Genomic DNA, 23,225 nt, shown 5'->3' on the forward strand with positions numbered 1-23,225 from the left:
AGATATGCAGAATGCCTTACTGCTTCCCCCCATAGATAATTTGGAACCTTCATGTGCTTTAGGATACTCCTTGTCATTTCCATCATTGTTATGTTCCGTCGTTCTACAACACCGTTCTGTTGTGGTGTATACGGAGCTGTAAGATGTCTCTGAATCCCGACGCTCTCACAGTATTCATTGAATTCTTGTGAAACAAATTCACCACCTCTATCTGTTCTAAGAGTCTTGATTCGAGCCCCTGATTCCTTCTCAACACGGTTCTTAAAAATCTTAAACTTCTCAAATGCAGAGCTCTTCTCCTTCAGCAATGTGATCCACATGTAGCGTGAGTGATCGTCAATAAGAACAAAGATAAAACGATTACCAGCAGCTGTACTTGGTGTTATTGGTCCACAAAGGTCTCCATGGACCAGTTCTAGGACTGAAGATGCTTTGTATGTGGTGGCTTGTGGAAACGTCTGTCTTGTCTGCTTTCCAAGAAGCCAAGAACTGCAGATTTCTTTTTCAAACACTACGTGTGGGAGACCTTGGACGAGTTCTTTCTGCTTCATGGACTTGATAGTGTTGGAATTTATATGTCCAAAACGAGCATGCCAACGACTGGACTCGCTAATAGAAGACAAATTTAAGTAGGCATTGTCGCGAAAATCCAAACGGATCTTGTAAAGTCTGTTCTTGGACCTTGGTGCTCTTGCAAGAAGTTTTCCTTGTGCATCTCTCATTGTCAGATATTCTCCATTTAGCCTGATGTTGCAGCCTGCTTCTGTTGCTTGTCCCAAACTGATTATGTTGCTATTTAAATCCGGAATGTAGTAGACCTCTGACATGACTCACAATTCACCATACATGTCAACAAGAGAAATTGATCCTTTCCCTTTTATATCAACACGAGAATCGTCTCCAAACCGTACCTTCCCGGTAACAGATTCATCCATCTTCTCAAAATACCTTTTATCCCCTGTCATGTGGTTACTGGCACCATTGCCAAGGTACCATATATTGTCCTCTCTCATGTTGGTTTCAAACTTACTCGGGATGCATCGTTTCTCATTAAGAAAAACAACCTCATGCATCATAAGTTCATCACCATCTTGAGTATTAGTGGTATCCAGAACTTGAGCTTCTTGTAACTTTAGCAATCGATCAGGACAATCAAAGGCAAAGTGACCTTGTTTGTCACATCGAAAGCAGGTGACACGAGAAGCATCTCTTTGTCCATTACCTCGTCCTCTCCCTCTTACTCTGTAGAACCGACCTCCTCGACGTTTCGGTAATCGTTTGTATATTCACGACTGTTTTGTGTCTCCATGTTTGCATACATTAGTTTAGATTGATCCTCTTGTACTTCTCCTGCATCAATGATTCTTTCTTCATATGCTTTCAGTCTTCCGATGATGTCTTCAAAGGTGGTGGTGTTTAGGTCTAACACATGTTCTAAAGAAGCCACTATATGGATGAACTTCTTGTGAGGAAGACAATTAAGAAACTTTTTAACCATCTTGGATTCGTCAATAGCTACTCCGAGAGAAGCTGATTTTGAGGCTAACTCTGACATCTTCCCTGCAAACTCATCGATTTTCTCTGAATCTTTCATCTTAAGTCGCTCAAAGTCGGCCATAAGCGTTTGTTGACGAGCTTCTTTCACACGCTCTGCTCCCACATGTCTTGACTTGATGGCATCCCACACCTTTTTAGTCGTATCTAAGTCACCAATTTGCAGAACAAGAGCTTCGGATATAGACTGAAATAATAGAGCCATAGCCATATTATTTTTGTCTTCATCTGCTTCCTCTGTTTCAGGTTCGATCGCCTCCCAAACCTTATGAACCTTCAAAGCAATCTTCATCTTTAACGCCCAGACAGTATAGTTTGTTGAATTGAGCATTGGACATTGGATGGAGGTAGATCCGGTTCCTTCTTTTGGTTTAGCTGCAACAATTGTACCCTCAGACATCGTTCCCTAGGATATCGTAATGCTCTGATACCAAATATTAAATTCAAGAAAGAAAGCTTAACACAACTTCAACAAGAACACAAACTCAAAAGAACTCTCTTTATTTCTTTAGGAAAAATAACTCAAAAACCTAAAGATCTCTATTCTCTCAAATTTGTGTTAATAGGAAGCCACATCTTAACAACTCTATTTATAAGGAACTTCTCATATCAATTTCTTAATATCTCTAGGAATATAACTTCCTTATTTCTCATAACTTTCTAAACTATTATTTCCAAATCTTTTTAGACTTGTTTGTACTTCAAGCTTATTCCAACGAGATGTTCCATGATATCATTTTAATGTTTTAAGAAACTTTTTAATCTGAAACTGTGAAACAATAATGTAAAACCCGTCGATCAAAGTTACTTTAAACCATGTGATAAACCGATAATACTATTATCAATTTATCATGTTGTAAATGCATATGTGCATATATATATATATATATATATATACTTATAATTTAATGTCGTAAAATCTTAAATTTTATTTTATTTTGTTAAGAAATAGTTTTACTTGTTTCGATTTACATTTTAATTCATATCTCAAATTTATCAATTGTTTAAGAGAAGTGGTTTGTTGAACTTATCAAGGTGATAAACTTTAGTTGAAAACAAATAAATACATAATGAGACCACATCAACAGTTTTATTCAAGCAACTATTGAGTGTGTAATTTAGCTTATATAATACGTTTTAAACATATACACCAATTTTACATAAATTATCCAACTCTCACCAAAAATATCAGCGGCACCGCTATTTCAATAAATTACCAAGCAAGGTTTCCTCCCAATGCGTGCATATACACCCAATTTCCGCCCACATCTCATGGTGGTGTTTACATATTTTTGACCGGTGTTATGTAGCTATTTATTTAGCAATCCCATATTGCCAATTTAATTACAAAAAATAAAGATACAACTTCTGTTTTGGGTAGACAATTGATTTTGGTTGGGGACATCCAACTCAAACCAAAATGATCAACTTATGACTTTCACCATTTACTTCCTCACTTCTTTATCCTCTTTTTTTTTTTTCAAAAATATCTAAAATTTTTTCTGTGATTGTCTATTTCTATTATCTATTTGACGGCATTGTACTGTTGATTAAATATTAGATTTAATTTCGGTGCGTGTATTGTTTGTCTTGTGTGTCCCCAGTCTTAAGACTGTTCGGCATTTATTTTGTAAGGTCGATCAAATCCCACCCAACGTTTTTTTGAAAAGGGTGTTAACCCACCAAAATTTCATTCTTATCTTATAGTTGTAATCCATCTACTTTACTAAATCAGATTATATAAATCTCTCTTAAATTGGTCGTATCACTTTTTTTTCTTTTGGTCGTATGTTATATTATCATCATGGATATGTTGATTTATCCTATCACACATGAGGGTCAATCTATCATATCTACTTACAGATACATAATATACGTGATAATTAGGATAAACAACTTCACGAACAACTCCATAACATACAACTTTTTTCGTAATATTCAGATTCCCAGTTGAGGATTCTTACATGCACCAACGATAGACCCTCTTACTCGTAGTACTTGACACTAAAACGGATGATTTTACCTACTGCATCTCGAATTTTTGTTTAGTTTTACACCATTATAATCTAAAAAGGAGCATTCTAGCTCTATGAATCAAACCCTATATATACTTATTGTAGGTATGTTTAAATCCTTGACCATTGGATAATGCAACTTGCACAACTGAATTAGGAAAAAAAAGCTGTATATATTCGGGTTTTGACTTTGTATATGATAAAAAAGTAATGATGTTATTCTATGGCATTTGTTTAGATGCATGGAAGATTCGGAGCTTCCGTAACGGGTGGAAGGACAACTATTATTTTCCCTTTTAAAAACGATTCAAATTCTGTTCTACTACTAGAAGACAAAGTAGAAGATCATTGCACTAACAAAGTTTTAAACTTCAAGAACATATTTTAATTTTAGTTTCTGTTCAAATTTTATTCATGTTAAATTGTTAATTTACCAAGATTGGTATAGAATGGACTCCTCTCTTAGATTGTGAGAATAATAATAATAATAATAATAATACTTTTCTTTTATATTAAAAAAGCTCTTGTTCCATCCTAAATTTGAACTGAACTCCCTGCCGACACATTGTTGCATTCATAAAAGAGTAACTATATATAGTTATAAAAAAAAGTTGAATATAATTTCAAAAACAAAGAAAATTGAATATAATTCTGCCGTTTTCTCTCCTCCTGGTACCTTCCTTCACTTTCTCCCATATAAACCTCACTTTTTTCTCATCTTCATTCACCAAACCATCTCTATCTCCCTCTCACTCTCTATTTAGAAAGGATCAAAGTCTCAATCTTTTGATGAAGGATCCCATAAATTAAAATTTAACAAAGTCCGAGNTTGATGTGCTTAAAACTAAATTTACACCAATAATCAACCACCAATATCGAGACGTTTTTTTTTTTTTTTTTTTTTTTCATAATTTTTCACAAAAAGACAACTAATTAATGGGTGCTACTACCACCATTTCGATTCTTGTTCTCCTTCTTCTTGGGTTGGCTCAGCTTGCAGTTTCAGGGCATGACTATAAACAAGCTCTGAGCAAAAGCATTCTATTCTTTGAAGCTCAGAGGTCAGGACACCTTCCTCCCAACCAGAGAGTTTCATGGCGATCTCACTCCGGTCTTTACGACGGCAAATCAAGCGGCGTAAGCTTCCTCAAAAATAAAAATAAATAAACTGAAATTCGTATATTATGCTAGTCTCTAGTAATATTCAAAACTTTGTTAATCAGATTTTTTTCCATAATTATTTTACTTTTTATAATATAAAGTTATATATTAACCGCTGTTTAGATCCATAAAATAATTTGACTTTCCGTTGACCCTATTATTTAACTAATATGATCAAAATCTAAGCGTTTGGATGGTTTTTGGCCACCTAAAACGTCACATAAGCAGCTGATTATTAATACTACATTATATTTCTTAATTTGAATTACATTTTTTAAATATTGTGCAGGTGGATCTAGTTGGAGGATACTATGACGCCGGAGACAATGTGAAATTCGGGCTTCCGATGGCTTTCACGGTTACCACAATGTGTTGGAGCATCATAGAATACGGTGGCCAGCTAGAATCTAATGGCGAACTTGGCCATGCCCTTGACGCCGTTAAGTGGGGAACTGATTATTTCATTAAAGCCCACCCTGAACCTAACGTCCTCTATGGAGAGGTAACATTAATAATTAGTAACACTCTAATCACTTATCACTTTCTTTATAAATTAGACTAATTTTAATTTGGTTATGAAAATTTTTTGTAACCGTGTAGGTGGGAGATGGTAAATCGGACCATTATTGTTGGCAAAGGCCAGAGGAAATGACCACTGATCGTAAGGCTTACAAGATTGATAGGAACAATCCTGGTTCGGATCTTGCCGGAGAAACCGCTGCCGCAATGGCTGCCGCTTCCATAGTTTTTCGCCGCTCTGATCCATCATACTCAGCCGAGCTAATCCGTCACGCCCGTCAGGTTCTAAAATCTCAAACCAAAACGTTTACAATTTTGAACTCCTTTAGTTATGCTTGATTGCAATAGAAGGAGCTCTAAATAACATTTTGAAATTAGTTTTTGTCAGAACCGGAATTAAAGGTGCAAAAACGTAGATAGTAGAAATAACCTTCTAAATTCATAATATTTACGAGTTTTGCCACTGATCTTAACCCAATTCTTATGTTGGCAGCTTTTTGAATTTGCGGACAAATACAGAGGCAAATACGACAGCAGCATTACCGTGGCACAAAAATACTACCGATCAGTCAGCGGTTACAATGTACTAAAATGTTGCTTTTTAGTCTAAATGCAAACACTCTTTTACATTCCATTAATTCTCATTATAACCGTAATTTTGTATAACCAGGATGAGTTACTCTGGGCTGCTGCGTGGTTATACCAAGCAACCAATGATAAATATTATCTAGATTACCTCGGTAAAAACGGCGACTCAATGGGCGGTACCGGCTGGTCGATAACGGAATTCAGTTGGGACGTTAAGTATGCCGGCGTTCAAACCCTTGTCGCCAAGGTAATTCACTTCAATTTAACCAAGTTTGTTCGGTTTAATATGGTTATACTAAACCTGGAATTTGCTTGGTTGATAGATTTTGATGCAAGGGAAAGCAGGAGAACACACTGCCGTGTTCGAGAGGTACCAAGAGAAAGCAGAACAGTATATGTGTTCGTTGTTAGGTAAAAGCACCAAAAATATAAAGAAAACTCCCGGCGGTTTAATTTTCCGGCAAAGCTGGAACAATATGCAGTTTGTCACGAGCGCTTCTTTCTTATCCGCCGTGTACTCTGACTATCTCTCGTCCTCCAAAAGAGTTCTACGTTGTTCTCAAGGAAACATCTCTCCATCCAAACTTCTTGATTTTTCTAAGTCACAGGTTTGCCCCAAAAACTTTCCTGATTTTTGCTTATTCACCCCCATAATATGGAACCAAAATGAAACCATAAACATATAATTGAATTTGAAACTGTAGTCGTGTATTTGAAAGTACTACAGTACACTATTATAAAACACTTACTAAAACTAGTACTATTTTGGGCCAATTGTGAATCCGGTATAATATTTCAGATTTTTTTGAATATTTTATAGTATTTTAAATTTTGTATTCTAAATGGATAGTTTTGATTATTCGTTCTATATCATACTACTTGTTCCCATCTTAAAAAATTAAAATGTAACGTTAGATCTATGCAAATTAAATAATTGATAAATAAATTAAAATAAACTAGGTGGATTACATTCTCGGAGACAACCCAAGAGCGACGAGTTACATGGTTGGATATGGAGAGAACTATCCACGAAAAGTTCATCATCGTGGTTCGTCGATTGTCTCCTTCAATGTTGATAAAAAGTTCGTGACTTGCCGTGGTGGTTACGCCACGTGGTATAGCCGAAAAGGAAGCGACCCAAATGTTTTGACCGGAGCTATAGTTGGTGGACCCGACGCCTACGATAACTTCGCTGACCAACGGGACAATTACGAGCAAACCGAACCAGCAACTTACAACAATGCACCTCTTCTTGGTGTACTAGCCCGGTTAATTTCCGGTCCGAGGGGATCTGACCAGCTGCTCCCCGGTAAGATTTAATACATTGTATTGTCTAATCAAAAGTTTTATGCTACTAGTTATAATTAACCTCTGGACTTCCCAATTTTCTAGTAGACTTGGTTAACCGGGTTATGATTTTAGGTGTTACTCCAACTCCAAGTCCGGTTATCATAAAACCAGCACCGGTACCAAAGAGGAAACCAACAACACCTCCTGGTTTGTCATCTTTAGACATTTTATACCAACTCATCGTGAAAAACCAATTCGATTTGGTATAATAACCTAACCAATTTGCTTAATTTTTATTTTGTATAGCAGCTTCATCTCCTAGTCCCATTACGATATCGCAGAAGATGACAAACTCATGGATGAACGAAGGAAAGGTTTACTATCGATATTCAACGAGATTAACCAATAGATCTACAAAAACATTGAAAAATTTGAAGATATCAATCACCAAACTCTATGGTGCAATATGGGGTGTAACCAAAACCGGTAACTCGTATGGTTTCCCTTCATGGATCCAATCGTTACCGGCAGGCAAAAGCATGGAGTTTGTCTATATCCACTCAGCTCCACAGGCAAATGTCTTGGTTTCTAACTATTCTTTGGAATGAGTAGAAGGGTTTTGGTGTGTGAGACCGGTTTACTTGCTTGTAAACTTGTTCACCTGCTTTTGAAAATATTCGGGTTAGTTATACCGATCGGTTAGGATTTTGGGAGTATGAGAAAGAAGAATTCTCTAGTTTGTACTTTGTACACATAGAGAGAGATTTGAGACTGTAAAATTAGGCATAATTCTGTTTCTTATAATTCAAAAGCTTTTTCTCCATTTTAGTTTTTTTTTTTTTAACTCTTGAAACCATTTTAGTTTATATATTTAAATTTCTTCAATTAATATTTAGAGAAATTAGGTGTTATGACTTGTGATGCTGGACATATTCGGTTTGGTAACTGACTTGGTTATGGTAAGTCTAAATGACTATATTGGTCCAAACTATTTATGTTCCAATGTTTTGTTATTTTGTGTGTTATTTAATTGCAGCTTGGTCCTCTAATTATGCAGTCGGATCGACATTTTAGCTGTTAAATACAAAGCAATGCATCTAGTGTGGCGCGGTCTTACTGAAGCTGAAGTTACTTTGTTTCTGCTAGCAGAACTTCATTATATAATTTAATCTCAACTTATTAAAAAGTATTATTTGAATATGAATTTGTATAAATAAATATGAAATGTAGACCAATTGCATAAGACTTGTTTAGGGTTTTGTTTTTTTTTTTTTAAAAATACTGAAATTACGAAATCTAACAAATTTTCAGTAATAAAATCGGTTTGGTTTGAAATCAATATTTCTATAATTCGGTCTTTGGCACGTAAATATAACATTTATAAAAGATATGCATAAACCAGCAAGAAGTACTTCGCGTATTATTATGTGCATCATGCTGAAATATCAAATACAAAGCCGTGAGAAATCAAGTTTATAGATGGACCCTAAAACAGAAAGAAGTGTTTTTTTTTTTGTCAACAGTTCGATTGAATAACCGCCAACAATTGCTGAACCGCCGCAACAATATTCATGACAAACTCACTCTCTGAGCTGCAAAAGGATTTGAAAAAAAACACAAAAATGATTAATGAGACGAATAACTGTTAAACATAACCATGTGCCTAGTTAATGGTTTATAAAAATCACCTGGTGCGACTTGCATCATACTTAATGCCCATCCTTGCACTGACTGACCGTAGAGCCGCATCCCATGCTAGGATTGTGTCTTTGTCAGTGTTTCCTGAATGCTTACGGAACACTCCCGTTTCCTTTATCCTCATGTCGCGTGGCTCCACCATGTAGAAGATGGGAATGACTCTGAGCATTCCCTCATCCATGTATTTTTTTATCACCATCAGCTCCTGCAAGCACCATTTGGACTCTAGGTAGTTTTGAGTGAAGACTACCAAAGCAATACTCGAACCTTTTATCATCCGGGAAATGGATTCAAAAAGTGACTGCCCTCTGAAAATTTCATTGGTGTCCAACGCAACATTGATCCCATCCATTTCCAAGGCAAGAATCAAATGTGAGACAAAGTTGGAGCGCACATCTTGGCCGCGGAAGCTGATGAACACTTGGTTATTCTCTGTGGGAGATTTCTGCAAACGAGAAACAAAAAAGATAGCTTGGCCAGTTTAGCTGGAACTGCTCATTCTTGACAGGTTTAAAAAAATGGAAGAGAAAACAAATTGATTCGGAATATTCCATTTCATTATACAACGGTAGCAAGAAAAAATGAGCAATAGTAAACAACCAAGTTACATTCTTAATATTTAACATGGAGTATGATATATCACATGTTAAATATTAAAAATGTAAAAATGTAAATTTTCATAACTTTAATACTAATAATAAAACCATAAAAATATGATTCTATATATTATCTGTAGAATAAAAAATTGTTTCGTGGTGTGTCACGGCTTAAATTAGAAAAATGAGCAACAGGGAGAAATACCTCAAACACTGGTATTGGGTTAGCACCTTCCTTCTTTTTAGTTTCCTCAGATAGCAACTTGCTCAACTGTTCCTCACATTGCTTAGAGAGTTTATCTATGGGATATGTCTCCCAGCTGCAGCCAAATGAAGTGAAAGTTGAGTGAAAAACTTTAATGAAGGCAGCAATTAGTGTTGCTGTAAACAAGAGCAAATCACCTAAAGTTTCCTTCAAACCCCAAACCCATGCTTCTCATGAGAGACACCAAATCTTCTTTACGTTTCTTGACTGTGATCTGTCTCACAAAGAGTAGTTCATTATGATGGGAAAATTACAAAAACAAAACAGGGTATTCAAAAAATTGGATTGATAAATAACACTTCACATTTTGTTAGACTTTTATAAAATAGAACTGTTATCAGATTTCCACGGCCTATCTAACATATATTCAATAATGACTTAGTCGAGACAAAGGCAAACCTGAGACAACTGGTTCATAGTGGCCGGATCATCTTTTGCATAAGCATTATTAACCTGTTTGGTGAGTTTTTCTATAAAGCTGGTAGAGACCAAAATATGTGACAATGAGACCATTGGATTGTATAAATTAATCTTGTCATAAATGACCAAAATATATGACTATGAGCTAAGCAAAACTTACTCATCTTCTTCTCGGTACATGAAGTCTCTTGTCGTCGTGACAGACTTCAAAGCCTCTCTCCAGTTTATGAGCCTCACCCCCGATCTCAGCAAAGCCTCCATATTATTCCTCATCGCGGTTTTATGTTCTTCCGCCTCGCACCTTAGGAGATTTTTACCAAACAAACCCTGGACCCGGATAACGTCCTCTGGCTCCACCTTGTAGTAGATTGGAATGGTACGCAGCTTTCCTATGTCCATCCGTTTCTTCACCAGCACGAGCTCGTCAAGGCACTCGCGTGACTTGGCGAAACCGACAGAGAAGATCACCAGCACGAAACTCGATTCCCGGATCTTATTCAATACCGTTCGGAGGTCTTCTGACACTTTGTTATCCCGTCTCAACACGCTGACTCCGCTGCGTTCCAGGCCGGATTTCAGGTAGAGTGGGACGCTGTCCGGCACATCCTCCCCGTATAAACTGAGGAACGCCACTTGCTTCTCCGCCGCCATGGACTCGTCAAATCAAATTATCAAGGACTTTCGAAACTTAACAATATATTGAAGAAGTGTAGAACAATGTAAGATCTAGGGTCTGAAATCACCATCTATCCTACTACAAAGTACAAACACATCGTTGACTTCATAAATCATAAACAACATTATTATTTATCCGCGTGTCTAAATAGTATTGAAACTAGATTTGGACCCGTGCTAGAGCACGGGTTAAAGTTCCTTTTATCTGTATTATAATTTCAAAATAAAATATAACTTATAAGACGCTTAGCATTGTAAACTCAGAAACAATTGTTATAATTATTTTTTTGTATGAATATGAGAGATGTATTTTGGTGAATGGAGATCTGAATGATTTATATCAATGTTTTTTAACTAAGACCGGACCGGCCGGTCAGTTCGATCCAACCACAACCCGATAGATATTCCGGTCCGGGTAACCACTAAAAATCTAACAAATAAAACCTCCAAAAAACCATAAAACCCCGCTAAAATCTTGTGAACCCTCGTGAACCGGTGGTTGAACCGGTGGGTCGGATCGGGTTGTCGGTCTCAAATTAAAATATTTTATTTTGGTCACACTTTAAACTTAAACCAAATTATAAATAAATGTTGTTATTTATAAAAGAATCAGTTAGTTATTTTATCTAATCATTTAAAAGTTTAATTTTACTTGTTTAATACTTAATTATGTATGTTTTATTCATATATTTATATAAAAGTAGATGTTATATTCATAAAATGTAATCAAACTAATAAACTAATTGACCCGTAATTCAATCGGTCCGACTTGTTGACCCAGTGGCCCGAAAGACTTCCGGTTCACCTTCCGGTCCAATTTTAAAGACATTGATTTATATTTAAAACTTGGAAAGATGTTAGGTCAGATTTGGAATATCCCGTTTAAGATTTTCGGTTACAATTAAGGTTTTATTTGTTACCATTAATATATGAACTATCAACTTGTAACCAATTAATATATGGATTAATTTATAATTTATGTATAACCTATTTATAACCATTTATAACCATTTATTAAAATTATAAAGTCTACCAAAACAATGTTATGTACTTCCCTTTTATTAAAAAGGAGATACACTCCAAATGTTATATTGATTATTAAAAAATAAAAAAATGAAAAAAAAGTTCCGTGTTTCCACAAGTTTCCATGTATCTGAAACGGGAAACAGATCTTAAAAAAAGTTTCCATGCACAATTTATCCAATAAATGATTTTCCTTTCTTCAAAATAAACTATTTTGGAGACAAATGTTCTGATAAAATTTGGGTGCATATTCTGAAAAAGAAAAAAAAATCGTTTTTAGATATTTGTTGATACAATCTCTAAACGGAATAAATCAAAATCAAGTTAATCAAATTGAGCTGATCCAATCAAAACTCGAAACCAGGTTGATCACCAAATCAAACATGAAACTATATATATCGTTTAATTGCAAAAGATAGAATCGACGATGTAAATCATAAAATCAAGAAAATTAAACAGCCACCACATATTCTGATTTTATTCCACTTTATTTAAGTATGTCATCATAACATTTATTTAGATCATGACCAATTACAGAACATAACTTGACCAAATCCATTAAGATCTTGTTTTGTTCTCTTCCTCACCTATTGAGAACTACTATCGAGAGGCTGAAGCATCACCGGTAAGCCGTATTGCGGAAAGAGATTGAAGTTATCAACTGGCGTGTGCCTATACTCTGGGGAAAGGCTAAGATGGAACCGCTGAAGGAGCATAGTGACCACAGTCTTAGCTTCGAGCATGGCAAAGTTTCTTGCAATGCAAGCTCTTGGCCCAAATGAGAACGCGAGGAGAGCGTTTGGGTTAATGGCGGCTTGAGAAACGCCGTTTTCGAATCGCAAGGGGTTGAATTGTTCGGCGTCTTCTCCCCATATTGCCTTGTCGCTGTGCATCTTCAAAAACGGAACAACAATGCTCGTGCCCTTTGGGATCTCCAAGTGTCCTACCTTCATATCTTGTGTTGCGTCTCGTGTCATTTTAATCACGGGTCCGTACAGACGAAGCGACTCCATCAACACCATGTTCAACTGCACGATAAATAGGTTTCACCAATCACAATAGATCCATTAGCTTCAACCACAAGAAACTTAAATAGGTTTCCCCAATTGGCTTCAACCGCAAGGAACTCTGGAAAATCAACATTACCAGTTTGAGTTTGGATAAGGTGTCTGAATCTGGGATCTTATCTCTACCACATTCATTAAAAACCTCTTCTCTAAGTTTCTCTTGCCAATCTTGGTGTAAGCTCAGTAACATCGTAGTCCATGTCAACAGAAGCGAAGTAGTTCCTTGCCCTGAATAGTAGAAATTCTTGCATTCCTCTATGATCTCATCATTTCTCATTTTTCTATCAGACTCTTGAGATTTTGCAGCTTTCAACATGAGCCCTAGAAGATCGTCTCCATAGTTCTTACATTCTGACTTTAGCCTTGCGTCTATGATTCTTTCGATCGAGTCCTTTACTTTCTTATCGAGCTTCCATAGTCCAAGGTTGGTAGGCGTAGGAAGGTATCTTGAAACACAAGAAACAACAATTTTAAGAATATCTTTGTCTGAAAGTTTCAGAGTAGTGAGTATTATTATACTTACTGAGTTCCAGGGATGAAGATTTTAGTGAGAGAAGTAACATAATAATCCTCTAGCTCTTTCTGTGCTCTAGAGAACTCGATGCCTTCCGCGTAACTGCTTCCAAACGCAGTGGTGGCTATAATGTCGGAGGCCAATCTATAAAACTCTTTGTCCATCTCCAACTTCATCACCACTTCACCAATACTCTGTTTGCTCCACTCGTCGAACATCCTCAAGGTGCAATTCACCATCGGTTTCGTCATAGCCTGACAGTTTTAGCAAGCAGATTAATTAGATTCTGTTTCAGATTAATTAGTGCTGAGAAGTTGAATAAAAAAGAAGAAAAGACCTTGAGCTGGTCTATGGAGAAAGCAGGGTTTAAGATTCGTCTATGGCGAGCCCAATCATCACCGTCTATAAAGGTTAGTCCTTTACCGAAAAGTAGGAAGACCTCAGGTCTTTTTACTGGTATAACAGAGAAACCGAACTTGCTCGACAAGATCTGTTTCGCTAGTTCTAGATCTGAGATGTATAGCGTAGGTTTTGTCCCATTCCAGTATAGAAATGTTTCTCCTAAATAAAGCATAGACACAACATGTGTTTATTAAGCAGTCCTTCATCTATGAAAGGAAGTTAAAAAAAAAATTGGAGATTGGACAGAAACGGCACCGTATTGGGACATCCATTGGTGATAGTGAGGAAGCACACGAGGGAAGATATCGTTGGACTTGGGATCAAGAACCCAAAGGTTAGTTTCTTTCTTCATCTTCTTCATCTCACTGAGGTTTCCGTACAAGATTTTGTACTTTGGTCCTGAGATTCCTTGTTTCTTGAATCTTCTTGACAGCATCAATGGCCGCCAAAGGAGGATCAAACAAGCTTCCCATACCTTGGGAACAACAAGGAGCAGAAGAACGAGTACTAAGATATTGGTCGTGCTTATGCGTTCCATTAAAAGAAACACAAGTATTATCTCCCCTTTTTTTTTTTTGGGGAGCAAGGGCCAAGGGGATAGAGGACCAAACATATGACTTGTGTTTTTCCGATATGGATAAGCACATATATGTTTATGAGATATTTAACAATTATACCACATTCAAAACTCAAACTTTTCCAACCTACCACATTCAAAACTCTTTTTTCAATGTACCACATCTGTTCATGACAAAATGACCATTGTACTCTTTGGTGTGATTGTGGTGTCGTTGTAGACATGGTTTGATGGACCAGAGCCAGGGATACGTCTATGAAAGACGTTGTCCACAATCCAGCCTAGTTTACACTGTGGACCATACAATTTGGTTGTAGATGGATCAGATCTGGTGAACCAGTTCCTGTGGACCAAATCTCTTTTNTTTTTTTTTTTTTTTTTTTTGTAGACAAGTTGGTTTTGTTGTTTGTGGACAAGTTATACTTAATTAGACTTTTAGTTACTAAGTTTCATGGCTTGTATAGTACTAGTTTCACAACTTGTCCACAGTGTCCACTTGTCCTCTATTAAATTTGTCATGCACTAGATGATTCACAAAAATTCTAGTAAACAACATTTTTATTAACTCGGTGGACCAGTTTTAAACTCGCACAAAAGAGAGACAACTAATCATTTATTTATTTATGTTGTAGACAAGTAATTTAAGCTAGTGGACAAATTTGTACTCCTCAAATTGTCTACGAGACTTGTCATATTAGCAGGAGGGCAAAAACGTCATTCTATCTCACATTTATGGTAGATCAGAAAAGGAATCTCAATTATGGTACATTTAGAAAGTTTTGTGGGAAATGTGGTACATTAAACTAAATTCCCTATGTTTATTTATAGAAATGTACATGGGTCAATAATTTAGTAGGAACAAAATATTTCTATTTTACCCTTTACACATACACTAAAATTTTTCTCGATTTTAGTTTTTGTTCACGAACTTTCGATTAATCAAGTAAAGCTCAAATTATAGAGATAAAAAAAAGAATTTAATCTTAAAAATTGCATTGAAACATATACTTTCTTTTGTAACAAAGAAAAAATGTCAAAATGACACTCTTTGTGAAACAGAGAGAGTATTAAACAATGATTTGTTCTCTTTTTATCTATGAGTCTGTGACTAATATATAAGTAAGCTTTTAAAACCTTTACCTTTGCCAACAAAATTCAGTTATTGTTAATATTTGAAAAATTCTCACAAATAACACTAAAATAAGTTTTTAACGTTTTCTTCGTAATAATGTGACATTATTCTCATGTTTTTCCTCTGTTTCTCTTAGAGGTTCACCATTTCGTTGTTTCTCTTCTTTGTTGAAACATAGATTATCTTGTTTTCTCTTTACTCTCTTGAGTTTTGTTTAGTTTCTTGTTCTAAACTATGGCACTAACGTTTAGTAAAAGAAGAGAAAAACATTAATCTTCAACATTTTATTATGTTTTAATTATGAGAAAACCACTTTTTTAGTGGTATTTGTGGATTTTGCCATTTTCGCTTAAATTTTATGGATTTGCCATTTTTGCTTAAATTTTATGGATTTGCCATTTTTTAAGATTTTAAAACACAATTTTACACATTTTGCTTGGGTTTTTTGGTTCTATTTTTTTGTAGGGTTTAGTATTTGTTATGAAGTATATATTTTAGCAAAAAAAAGTTCACAAATGGCAAATCTAAAATATTTAAAGAAAATAGCAGATATAAAATAATTGGATTGAAAAGTGGCAAAATCCATAATAATCCCTTTTATTATTGGATTACAAAAATAACATTACACAACAACACATATACACGCATTTAGACCACTAGCTTAACTACTACCACTTAGACCTTACTTTAAACACTATTTTTTTTTTTTTGAAATAATGTTAAATTATATTCAAAAGTAAAAATACTGTTTTACAACAAGTTCATCATTCTGTTGAAAGTTTAAACTTGTATCTAGAAAGAAACATCAATATCTTGTGCCAAGCCAAAGAGAAAGACCCGAGTCGTAGCGTCTGTCTCCCTTGTGTCCAATTGCTAGAAGAAGGTCCCTCACATGTTTATCGATGAGCTGTATAAGTCGGAGTACAGGTTTCGGAGACTCACCGTGCTTCCTCCCGTTTCGTTATTGCCAGAGGATGTAGATCGTTGATTGCAGGACAAAAGCAGCCAGAAATTGCATTGTCCGGTCACTCCAGTCGCCACAAGTCGAATCCAGAATAGAAGACCAGTCAGTGGAGAATCTTGTTCTGTAGATCCCCTTAGCGACATTCTCCCATATATCTGAGCTGAAGGTACATGAGAAAAACAAATGGTCCCTTGTTTCAACCCCGTTGTGGCATAAAACACAATCCCCGTATCCCCTCCATCCCCTCGGGACCACTGTGCCATCCGATCACCCGTTGAAAGTTTATTACGGACTGCTAGCCAGGTACAGAATGCAAACTTTGGTAATGAATGGGTGAACCACACACAATTAGACCATGGAACCTCTGCAGCCGTAGAGCGGATTTGGTTCCAGGTCTCTTTTGTAGAAAAACGTGGGTAAAACTTGTCGTTTTTACTTTTCCAGAGTACCTCGTCTGCCATGGAAGATCTCTGCTCATATTTCCCCAACAGTTCTGCTTCCATTTGGGTATATTGATACATACGGTGTCTCCGCCTGCAATGTCTATCCCAAGCATCTGCAACCGACATATGTTTACCAATCCCCATGTCTATGAATCCTCGTTCCCCTACAACATCCACCAGACGACCCATAGAAGACCAATGATCGTACCAAAAAGACGTCTGTAAGCCATTCCGGACCTCTGTTTTGCAAAAAGGAGCCGCTAAGGGGCGATATTTGAGGAGTTTCCTCCACATCCAGGAACCAACGGTAGAGGATTTAAAACTCCAGAAACTTTCCTGTTTGAGTACATTATTCTTCACCCATTTAACCCAAAGAGAGTCCTCCGATGAGACAAGGCGCCAGATCAACTTGAGACAACAAACATCATTCAGTTCTTTTAGCGACCTTAACCCCAATCCTCCTTCTTTCTTAGGCTTACAAATGTCCTCCCAAGCAACCTTAGCCTTATGAGGATTTAAATCCCGACCCGACCAGAGAAAGGCAGAGCAGAGCTTGTCGATCTCTCGAGTACATTGTCGTGGGAGTCTAAATGCAGAGCACCAAAAAGTGCAGACACTCCATAGTAACGACTGAATGAGGTTTAAACGTCCTGCAAAAGAAAGAAATCTAGCGGTCCAGGACCCGATTTTCTTCTTTAGCTGCTCGATCAGAGGTGAACAATCCGAAAGAGAGAGCCGCTTAGTAACTAACGGCAAGCCTAGATACCGTACCGGCAACTGATCAACCTCAAAGTTAAAACTTTCTCCTATCTCCTGACATTCTGATGCAGTTAAACCCCCTAGGTAGACCGTAGACTTCTCCATACTTATTCGCAACCCTGATCTTTTTGCAAAACTGTCAAAGACTCCCAATATGCCCTCAACGGATCGCACCTTACCATCAGAGAGAACCATAAGGTCATCCACAAAACTCAAATGAGTGACTCCCAGGTTCTTACACTTTGGATGATAACCAAAACTATGGCCAACTGCTTTGTCCAACATCTTGGAGAGAACATCCATAACAGTAACAAACAAATAGGGAGACAAAGAGCATCCCTGCCGCAAGCCTCGCGAATTATTGAAAAATCCTGCGAGTTCCCCATTTACCTGAACTGAAAAAGAAGCAGTAGTTACACATAGCATTATCCAATGCACAAAGACCTGCGGCAAGCCTAGTGTGAGGAGAACATTATGCAGAAAAGGCCATTGAACCGAGTCAAAGCCTTTGAAATGTCGATCTTAATGGCACAACGGCTGGATATCGAATCCTTGTGGTAATCTTTAACTAGCTCCGTAGCCAGAAGAATGTTCTCAATCAAGAGACGGTCCTTGATGAAAGCTGACTGATTCCCAGCAATAAATTTAGGAAGGAGAAGCTTCAATCTGTTTGCTAATATCTTGGAGATGACCTTGTATAGGACATTACAGCAGGAAATTGGACAATAGTCCTTCATTTCCCTGGTGTCCACCTTTTTGGGGATCAGCGCAAGAATAGTTGCATTGACACCTTTGGGAAGAAATCCCTTAGCAAAGAAAGATTGGACCGCAAGGACCAACTCACCACCAATAATGTCCCAAGCCGATCTAAAGAATTCAGAGGTGAAGCCATCAGGCCCTGGAGATTTATCCGAAGGCATTGCAAACAAGACAGATTTGATCTCCTCAGCCGAGACTGGTCGAGTAAGACAACTCTGGTCCTCTGTAGAACAGCGAAACGGCAATAAATCCTGCAACTCTGCTATTGTTGCTCCTTCAAAATCCGGTGGAATGAATTGAAGAAAGTCCTTAAAATGACGCACTGCTTCCATTTTGATACCCTCCTCGTGAGAAAAAACACTACCATCAGGTCTACAAATCTCGCGGATTACGTTTTGTGCAGCTCGAGTCTGGACTGCACGATGAAAAGTTTTGTTGTTGTGGTCTCCAACCTTTAACCAGTGAAGTTTAGATTTCTGTTTCAAAAACTTCTCCTCGAGACTAGCAACAAAACTCCACCGGTCGTAAGCCTGTTTTTTTCTGCCTCCGTAGCAACTGCAGAAGGGTGGGAAAAATTAGCCTCTTGTTTTTCACAAAGGTTAACATAAGCTTCTTTCGTCCTTGCAACCAAGTGATCGATTTTACTTCTCGCCAAAGCCTTGAGTTGTGGCTTAAGTGCCTTTAATTTCTTTGTAAACCAAAATAGAGACGAAGAAGACAGGTGAATAGCCTCGGAGTTATTCCAAAACTCTGTCACCAACGGTTTAAACTCTGACATGTCAACGAGAGCATTCACAAATTTAAAAGGTTTGCGACGCTGCCTGTACTCCCTTTGGCTCACAAGGTTAATCCGACAGCGAGCATGGTCTGAGCACCCACCTGCTTCAAACACATTAAAAGACTGCGGGTAAGTAGCGAGCCAAGCTTCATTAACCAACACCCGGTCCAACTTTTTCGAGATTAGATCATTGTCCCTCTTATTTGACCAGGTAAATAAGGGTCCTTGAGACTCCAAGTCGGCGAAGGAACAATAGTTCACCACCGTTTGAAAATCCACCATTCCCTCAGTGATTCCCGGACCATTTGCCCCCCGAGAATGCTCATTAATAGACAAAGTTTCGTTGAAGTCCCCAAATATGATCCACGGTTTATCCCTCATGAGAGGGGAATCCGTATGATTATGGAGATCCTCCCACTGAGATTTCCTTTCATCCACCAAATTTGAAGCGTAAATGAAAGAGCAAAAGAATTCAGCCTCTTCTTCCTCCAACTTAACCAAACATGTGATAAGTTGCCCTGTTTTATATACCGGAGTGAGTCTCACGTCATTCCGCCAAACCACCCAGATACGTCCTCGAGCATGGTGCTCATAGTTCGATAAAATCGACCAGTCCCTAAACAACTTGGCACCCAACCACTGTGCCTTACGTTCCTTAACTCTCGTTTCTAACAGACACCCAAACCGCAATTTAGGATCTCCAACCCACTTCTTTATGACTGAATGTTTTGAGGTTTGATTCAATCCTCGAACATTCCAAAAGAAGCCTGACATTAATGACATTTGGAAGAAGTCCTCTTACTCTGATCCCTAAGGTTTAAGTTAGGGGGTAGAGTCGAAGGATTAGAAATAACTTTATGTGCGGTCTTAGAACCACGAGGCAGAATAGGACGAAGTTGTGGTATAAGGGATGTCTCCAACTATATCTCTGGTTGCTGAGTCTCCTCCACCACTTCAGCCTTAGAGCTTGTACCCGAACTATCTGCATCAGAGGCATCACTAGGGGAGTCCTCCTCCCTCTCCTCAGCCTCTTCCTCCTCCACAGCATCCCCTTCATCCCCCTTACCTCTAAGAGAAGAGAAGGCGTTAGAGAGGACAGATTGACTGATAGATTTCAGAGCAGTTGATTTCTGTTTCCCTGGACTACTAACAGACTTTGGAGTTGTCCACTCCTCTCCTTCTACAAGACAATGTTCCTTAGCGGGCGAATGGATTTTATTTGCGTCAGGGAGAACTGATTCCCCTCACTCTGTAACTCAACTTGGGGTGATGAGGCCCTCGCCGGTTCTGTGACAAGAACAGGAGAAGACACTGTATTCGTTTGAACAACGTTTTGTTGAGCTATACAAGTCGCCTTGTAATGGCCCCATTTACCGCAAAAATCACATTTAGGTGGCAACCAAGGATAGGTGTACTTAATGATAACCTCAAGCTCACCCTCTTCCTCCCCCACAAAAACGAAATCACTTGGCAACGGTTTGGTTAAATCAGCTTCAACCTGAATCTGAGCAACGTCAAAGCTTGTGCAAGCATCCGTATTCGGATGTAAACGTAGCGGCTTTCAGACGGCACTAGCTAGAAACTGCAGACCTTTATGCGTAAACAGGGAAGGCGGAACATCAGTTAGCTTAACCCACAGAGGGATTGTCTTTAAAGCAGGCTGAGTCTCCTCCTCATTGGGAGACCATCTCAAAATCACCATTGGAATATCCATGATATTCCACATACCACGGTTCAAAACCCTACGCCGCATAGACTCACTACGAATCCGAAACTTCACAGTTGTATCATTAACTTCAAAAACATCAATCAAAGTTGACGTGTCTCCTAAACGCCAGATTTTGTTAACTATCATATGGATCTTGCCAATATGAGGGGCCTTCGTACTCAGGAACTTCCCTAGCAGAAAATCCTCCCATAAAGGCTGAGCCCCTTGCAGAACCTCCTTCGGAACAGTCACACGCTGTTGGCCATCCACTACTACCACATCGAAAGGTTGTTTTGTAAAAACATGTTTGCGGGTTACGTTTGCATAAGAGCACTTAGTTTTCGGAGCCACTCCCTCAGCCTGGTGTACCTCCGTAGATTGCCCCATCGGAGCCTGTGTCGTCGCCAAACCATCAACCGTTTGTGTAACCACATCTACCTGAGAGGGGATCCGCTCTTCCGACGCCTGGACCTCCCCTCCTAACGACGGAGGAGCCGCCGGCGGCATTAAACTTGCAGAGGAAGTCAAAACTCTAAAATCGCCTTTTTGTCTCTCGGCACGTCAGCCCTTTCACTAGCCCTTTTTGCTGTTGATAATTAAAAAAAAAAATACTTTAAACACTATTAACTCCTAACAACTTCTCTTAGCTAGGCTTTAAATCAACACGACACTCAAGGGGCGGAGGGAGTGTATTACCATGGGCTCAATTGACACCCATAGAATTTTAAAAATTAGTTCAATTTTAATTCATGATTCTAAATTAACCCCATTACAAAATAAAGATGGAAGCCTATTAAAATTAAAATTAGGAAAACCCACTAAACTTTAATTTACTGAAAATTTTAGTTTAACTAGGACTCAGACCCCNCCCCCCCCCCCCCCGCGCGGTGTCACAGAGGAAGTACTTTAGAAAAAAAAAATTGAAAAATTAAAATTATATATTATAAAATTATTTGAATGTAATAGAGTAGTTTGAATACATAAAAATTAAACATAAACTGTTATTAAAAGCACAACCATCAAAATGAAAACTTATAACCAAAAATATTATGTAGAATAGACGCAATTTTACAAAACATATGGTTGAAAGTATTATAAATATAAGATTTTTTTATGAAGAATTATGGTAAACAGTAAAATTAATAAAATTATTATGACAAAGTGATCCTAATTGAGAATATTGAACAAATGGATGTAATGAGTAAATATATTTTTCTATTAAATAATTATAATTAAAAATATATTTAATAATGAGTGAGACTGTATCAATGAAAAAAATCAAATTAAAATACAACTCTTAAAACAAAATAAAATGAATTTTAAATATTAAAATAGTTTTCAACAAAATATTACGATAAATAGACACAACTGTAAATTCTATATTAAGTTTTATTAAATTTCTATATTACTATAATCATTTATAAAATTTTAGTTAGATTATAAAATAACATTGAATATTATATATTAATATTCTAGATTCAACAAAAAACGAAAAATTTGTTTCAACGAACGATGATTTGTTAGTTATTAATGAAGAGACAAATATATAGAAAGTTCAAAAGATATGACTATTTAAATAGACACAATTATTAGAACGATAAGTTGTGATGAAAAATATGAATAAAATATAGTGAAAGACACAACTCTACAATGAACAAATACAACTGTTTGAGTTTAAAAAAATAATAATAAAACCATTTTTTACAAAAAGTACTACGAAAAGTCGCAAATGTTGTTCGTATTTATTCAATTTGTTATTATTATTTTTAAATATTAAAATATTTTTTTATCGAAAAGTTACGATAAATAGACGCAACTGTAAATTCTATATTAAGTTGTATTAAATTTCTCTATTGATATAATCATTTCTAAAATTTTAGTTAGATTATAGAATAACGTAAAATATTAGATATTAATATTAAATCATTTAGATTTAACATAAAATGGAAAATTTGTTTCAACGAACTTGTTAGTTAATGATGAAGAGACAAAATATAAAGAAAGTTCAAAAGGCATGACTATTTAAATATACACACACCTATTAGAACGAAAAGTTGTGAAGAAAAAATAGAAATAAAATTTAGTGAAAAGACACAACTCTACAATGAACAAATACAATCGTTGGAATTAAAATAACAAATAAAAACAATTTTTTTACGAAAAGTTTCAACTGTTGTATTTGCACTTGATTAGACCTACAAACTCATATAAACTGCTTTTAAATAGAAGACATCTTTATTACCATATTCAAAAGTCAAATCCAAAAGCTCACTATATAATCTATCTAACTCTTCGAAAAAAACTCTAGGTATTTTCAT

General features: G+C 36.9%; 4 protein-coding genes across 5 annotated transcripts; 1 reads left to right on the plus strand and 3 right to left on the minus strand.

The window, feature by feature from the left end:
• Nucleotides 831-1,954, minus strand: LOC104749335. Its single transcript, XM_010470940.1, has 2 exons — nt 1,256-1,954; nt 831-1,130 (listed from the first exon to the last, which is right to left on the minus strand). Exons 1-2 carry the CDS (start codon nt 1,952-1,954, stop codon nt 831-833), a joined length of 999 nt encoding a protein of 332 aa, XP_010469242.1.
• LOC104719384 (endoglucanase 19) lies at nt 4,464-7,966 on the plus strand. Of its 2 annotated transcripts, none has more exons than XM_010437309.1 (9): nt 4,464-4,706; nt 5,020-5,232; nt 5,331-5,531; nt 5,743-5,832; nt 5,920-6,084; nt 6,161-6,445; nt 6,798-7,146; nt 7,260-7,334; nt 7,434-7,966. In XM_010437309.1, exons 1-9 carry the CDS (start codon nt 4,506-4,508, stop codon nt 7,733-7,735), a joined length of 1,881 nt encoding a protein of 626 aa, XP_010435611.1. In that variant the 5' UTR covers nt 4,464-4,505; the 3' UTR covers nt 7,736-7,966. The 2 variants fall into 2 exon arrangements, with proteins under 2 accessions (XP_010435611.1, XP_010435618.1); XM_010437316.1 differs by having other exon boundaries at nt 7,437-7,966.
• Nucleotides 8,499-10,878, minus strand: LOC104719401. The gene is made up of 6 exons (XM_010437327.2): nt 10,267-10,878; nt 10,086-10,164; nt 9,824-9,900; nt 9,627-9,741; nt 8,816-9,270; nt 8,499-8,719 (listed from the first exon to the last, which is right to left on the minus strand). The coding sequence occupies exons 1-6, from the start codon at nt 10,755-10,757 to the stop codon at nt 8,644-8,646; spliced, it is 1,293 nt and encodes a 430-aa protein (XP_010435629.1). The 5' UTR covers nt 10,758-10,878; the 3' UTR covers nt 8,499-8,643.
• Nucleotides 12,254-14,410, minus strand: LOC104719411 (cytochrome P450 709B3-like). Its single transcript, XM_010437339.1, has 5 exons — nt 14,043-14,410; nt 13,723-13,946; nt 13,395-13,639; nt 12,951-13,317; nt 12,254-12,832 (listed from the first exon to the last, which is right to left on the minus strand). The coding sequence occupies exons 1-5, from the start codon at nt 14,398-14,400 to the stop codon at nt 12,392-12,394; spliced, it is 1,635 nt and encodes a 544-aa protein (XP_010435641.1). The 5' UTR covers nt 14,401-14,410; the 3' UTR covers nt 12,254-12,391.

The sequence above is a fragment of the Camelina sativa genome, chromosome 2 (assembly GCF_000633955.1).
Source record: "Camelina sativa cultivar DH55 chromosome 2, Cs, whole genome shotgun sequence".
Taxonomy (NCBI): Eukaryota; Viridiplantae; Streptophyta; class Magnoliopsida; order Brassicales; family Brassicaceae; genus Camelina; species Camelina sativa.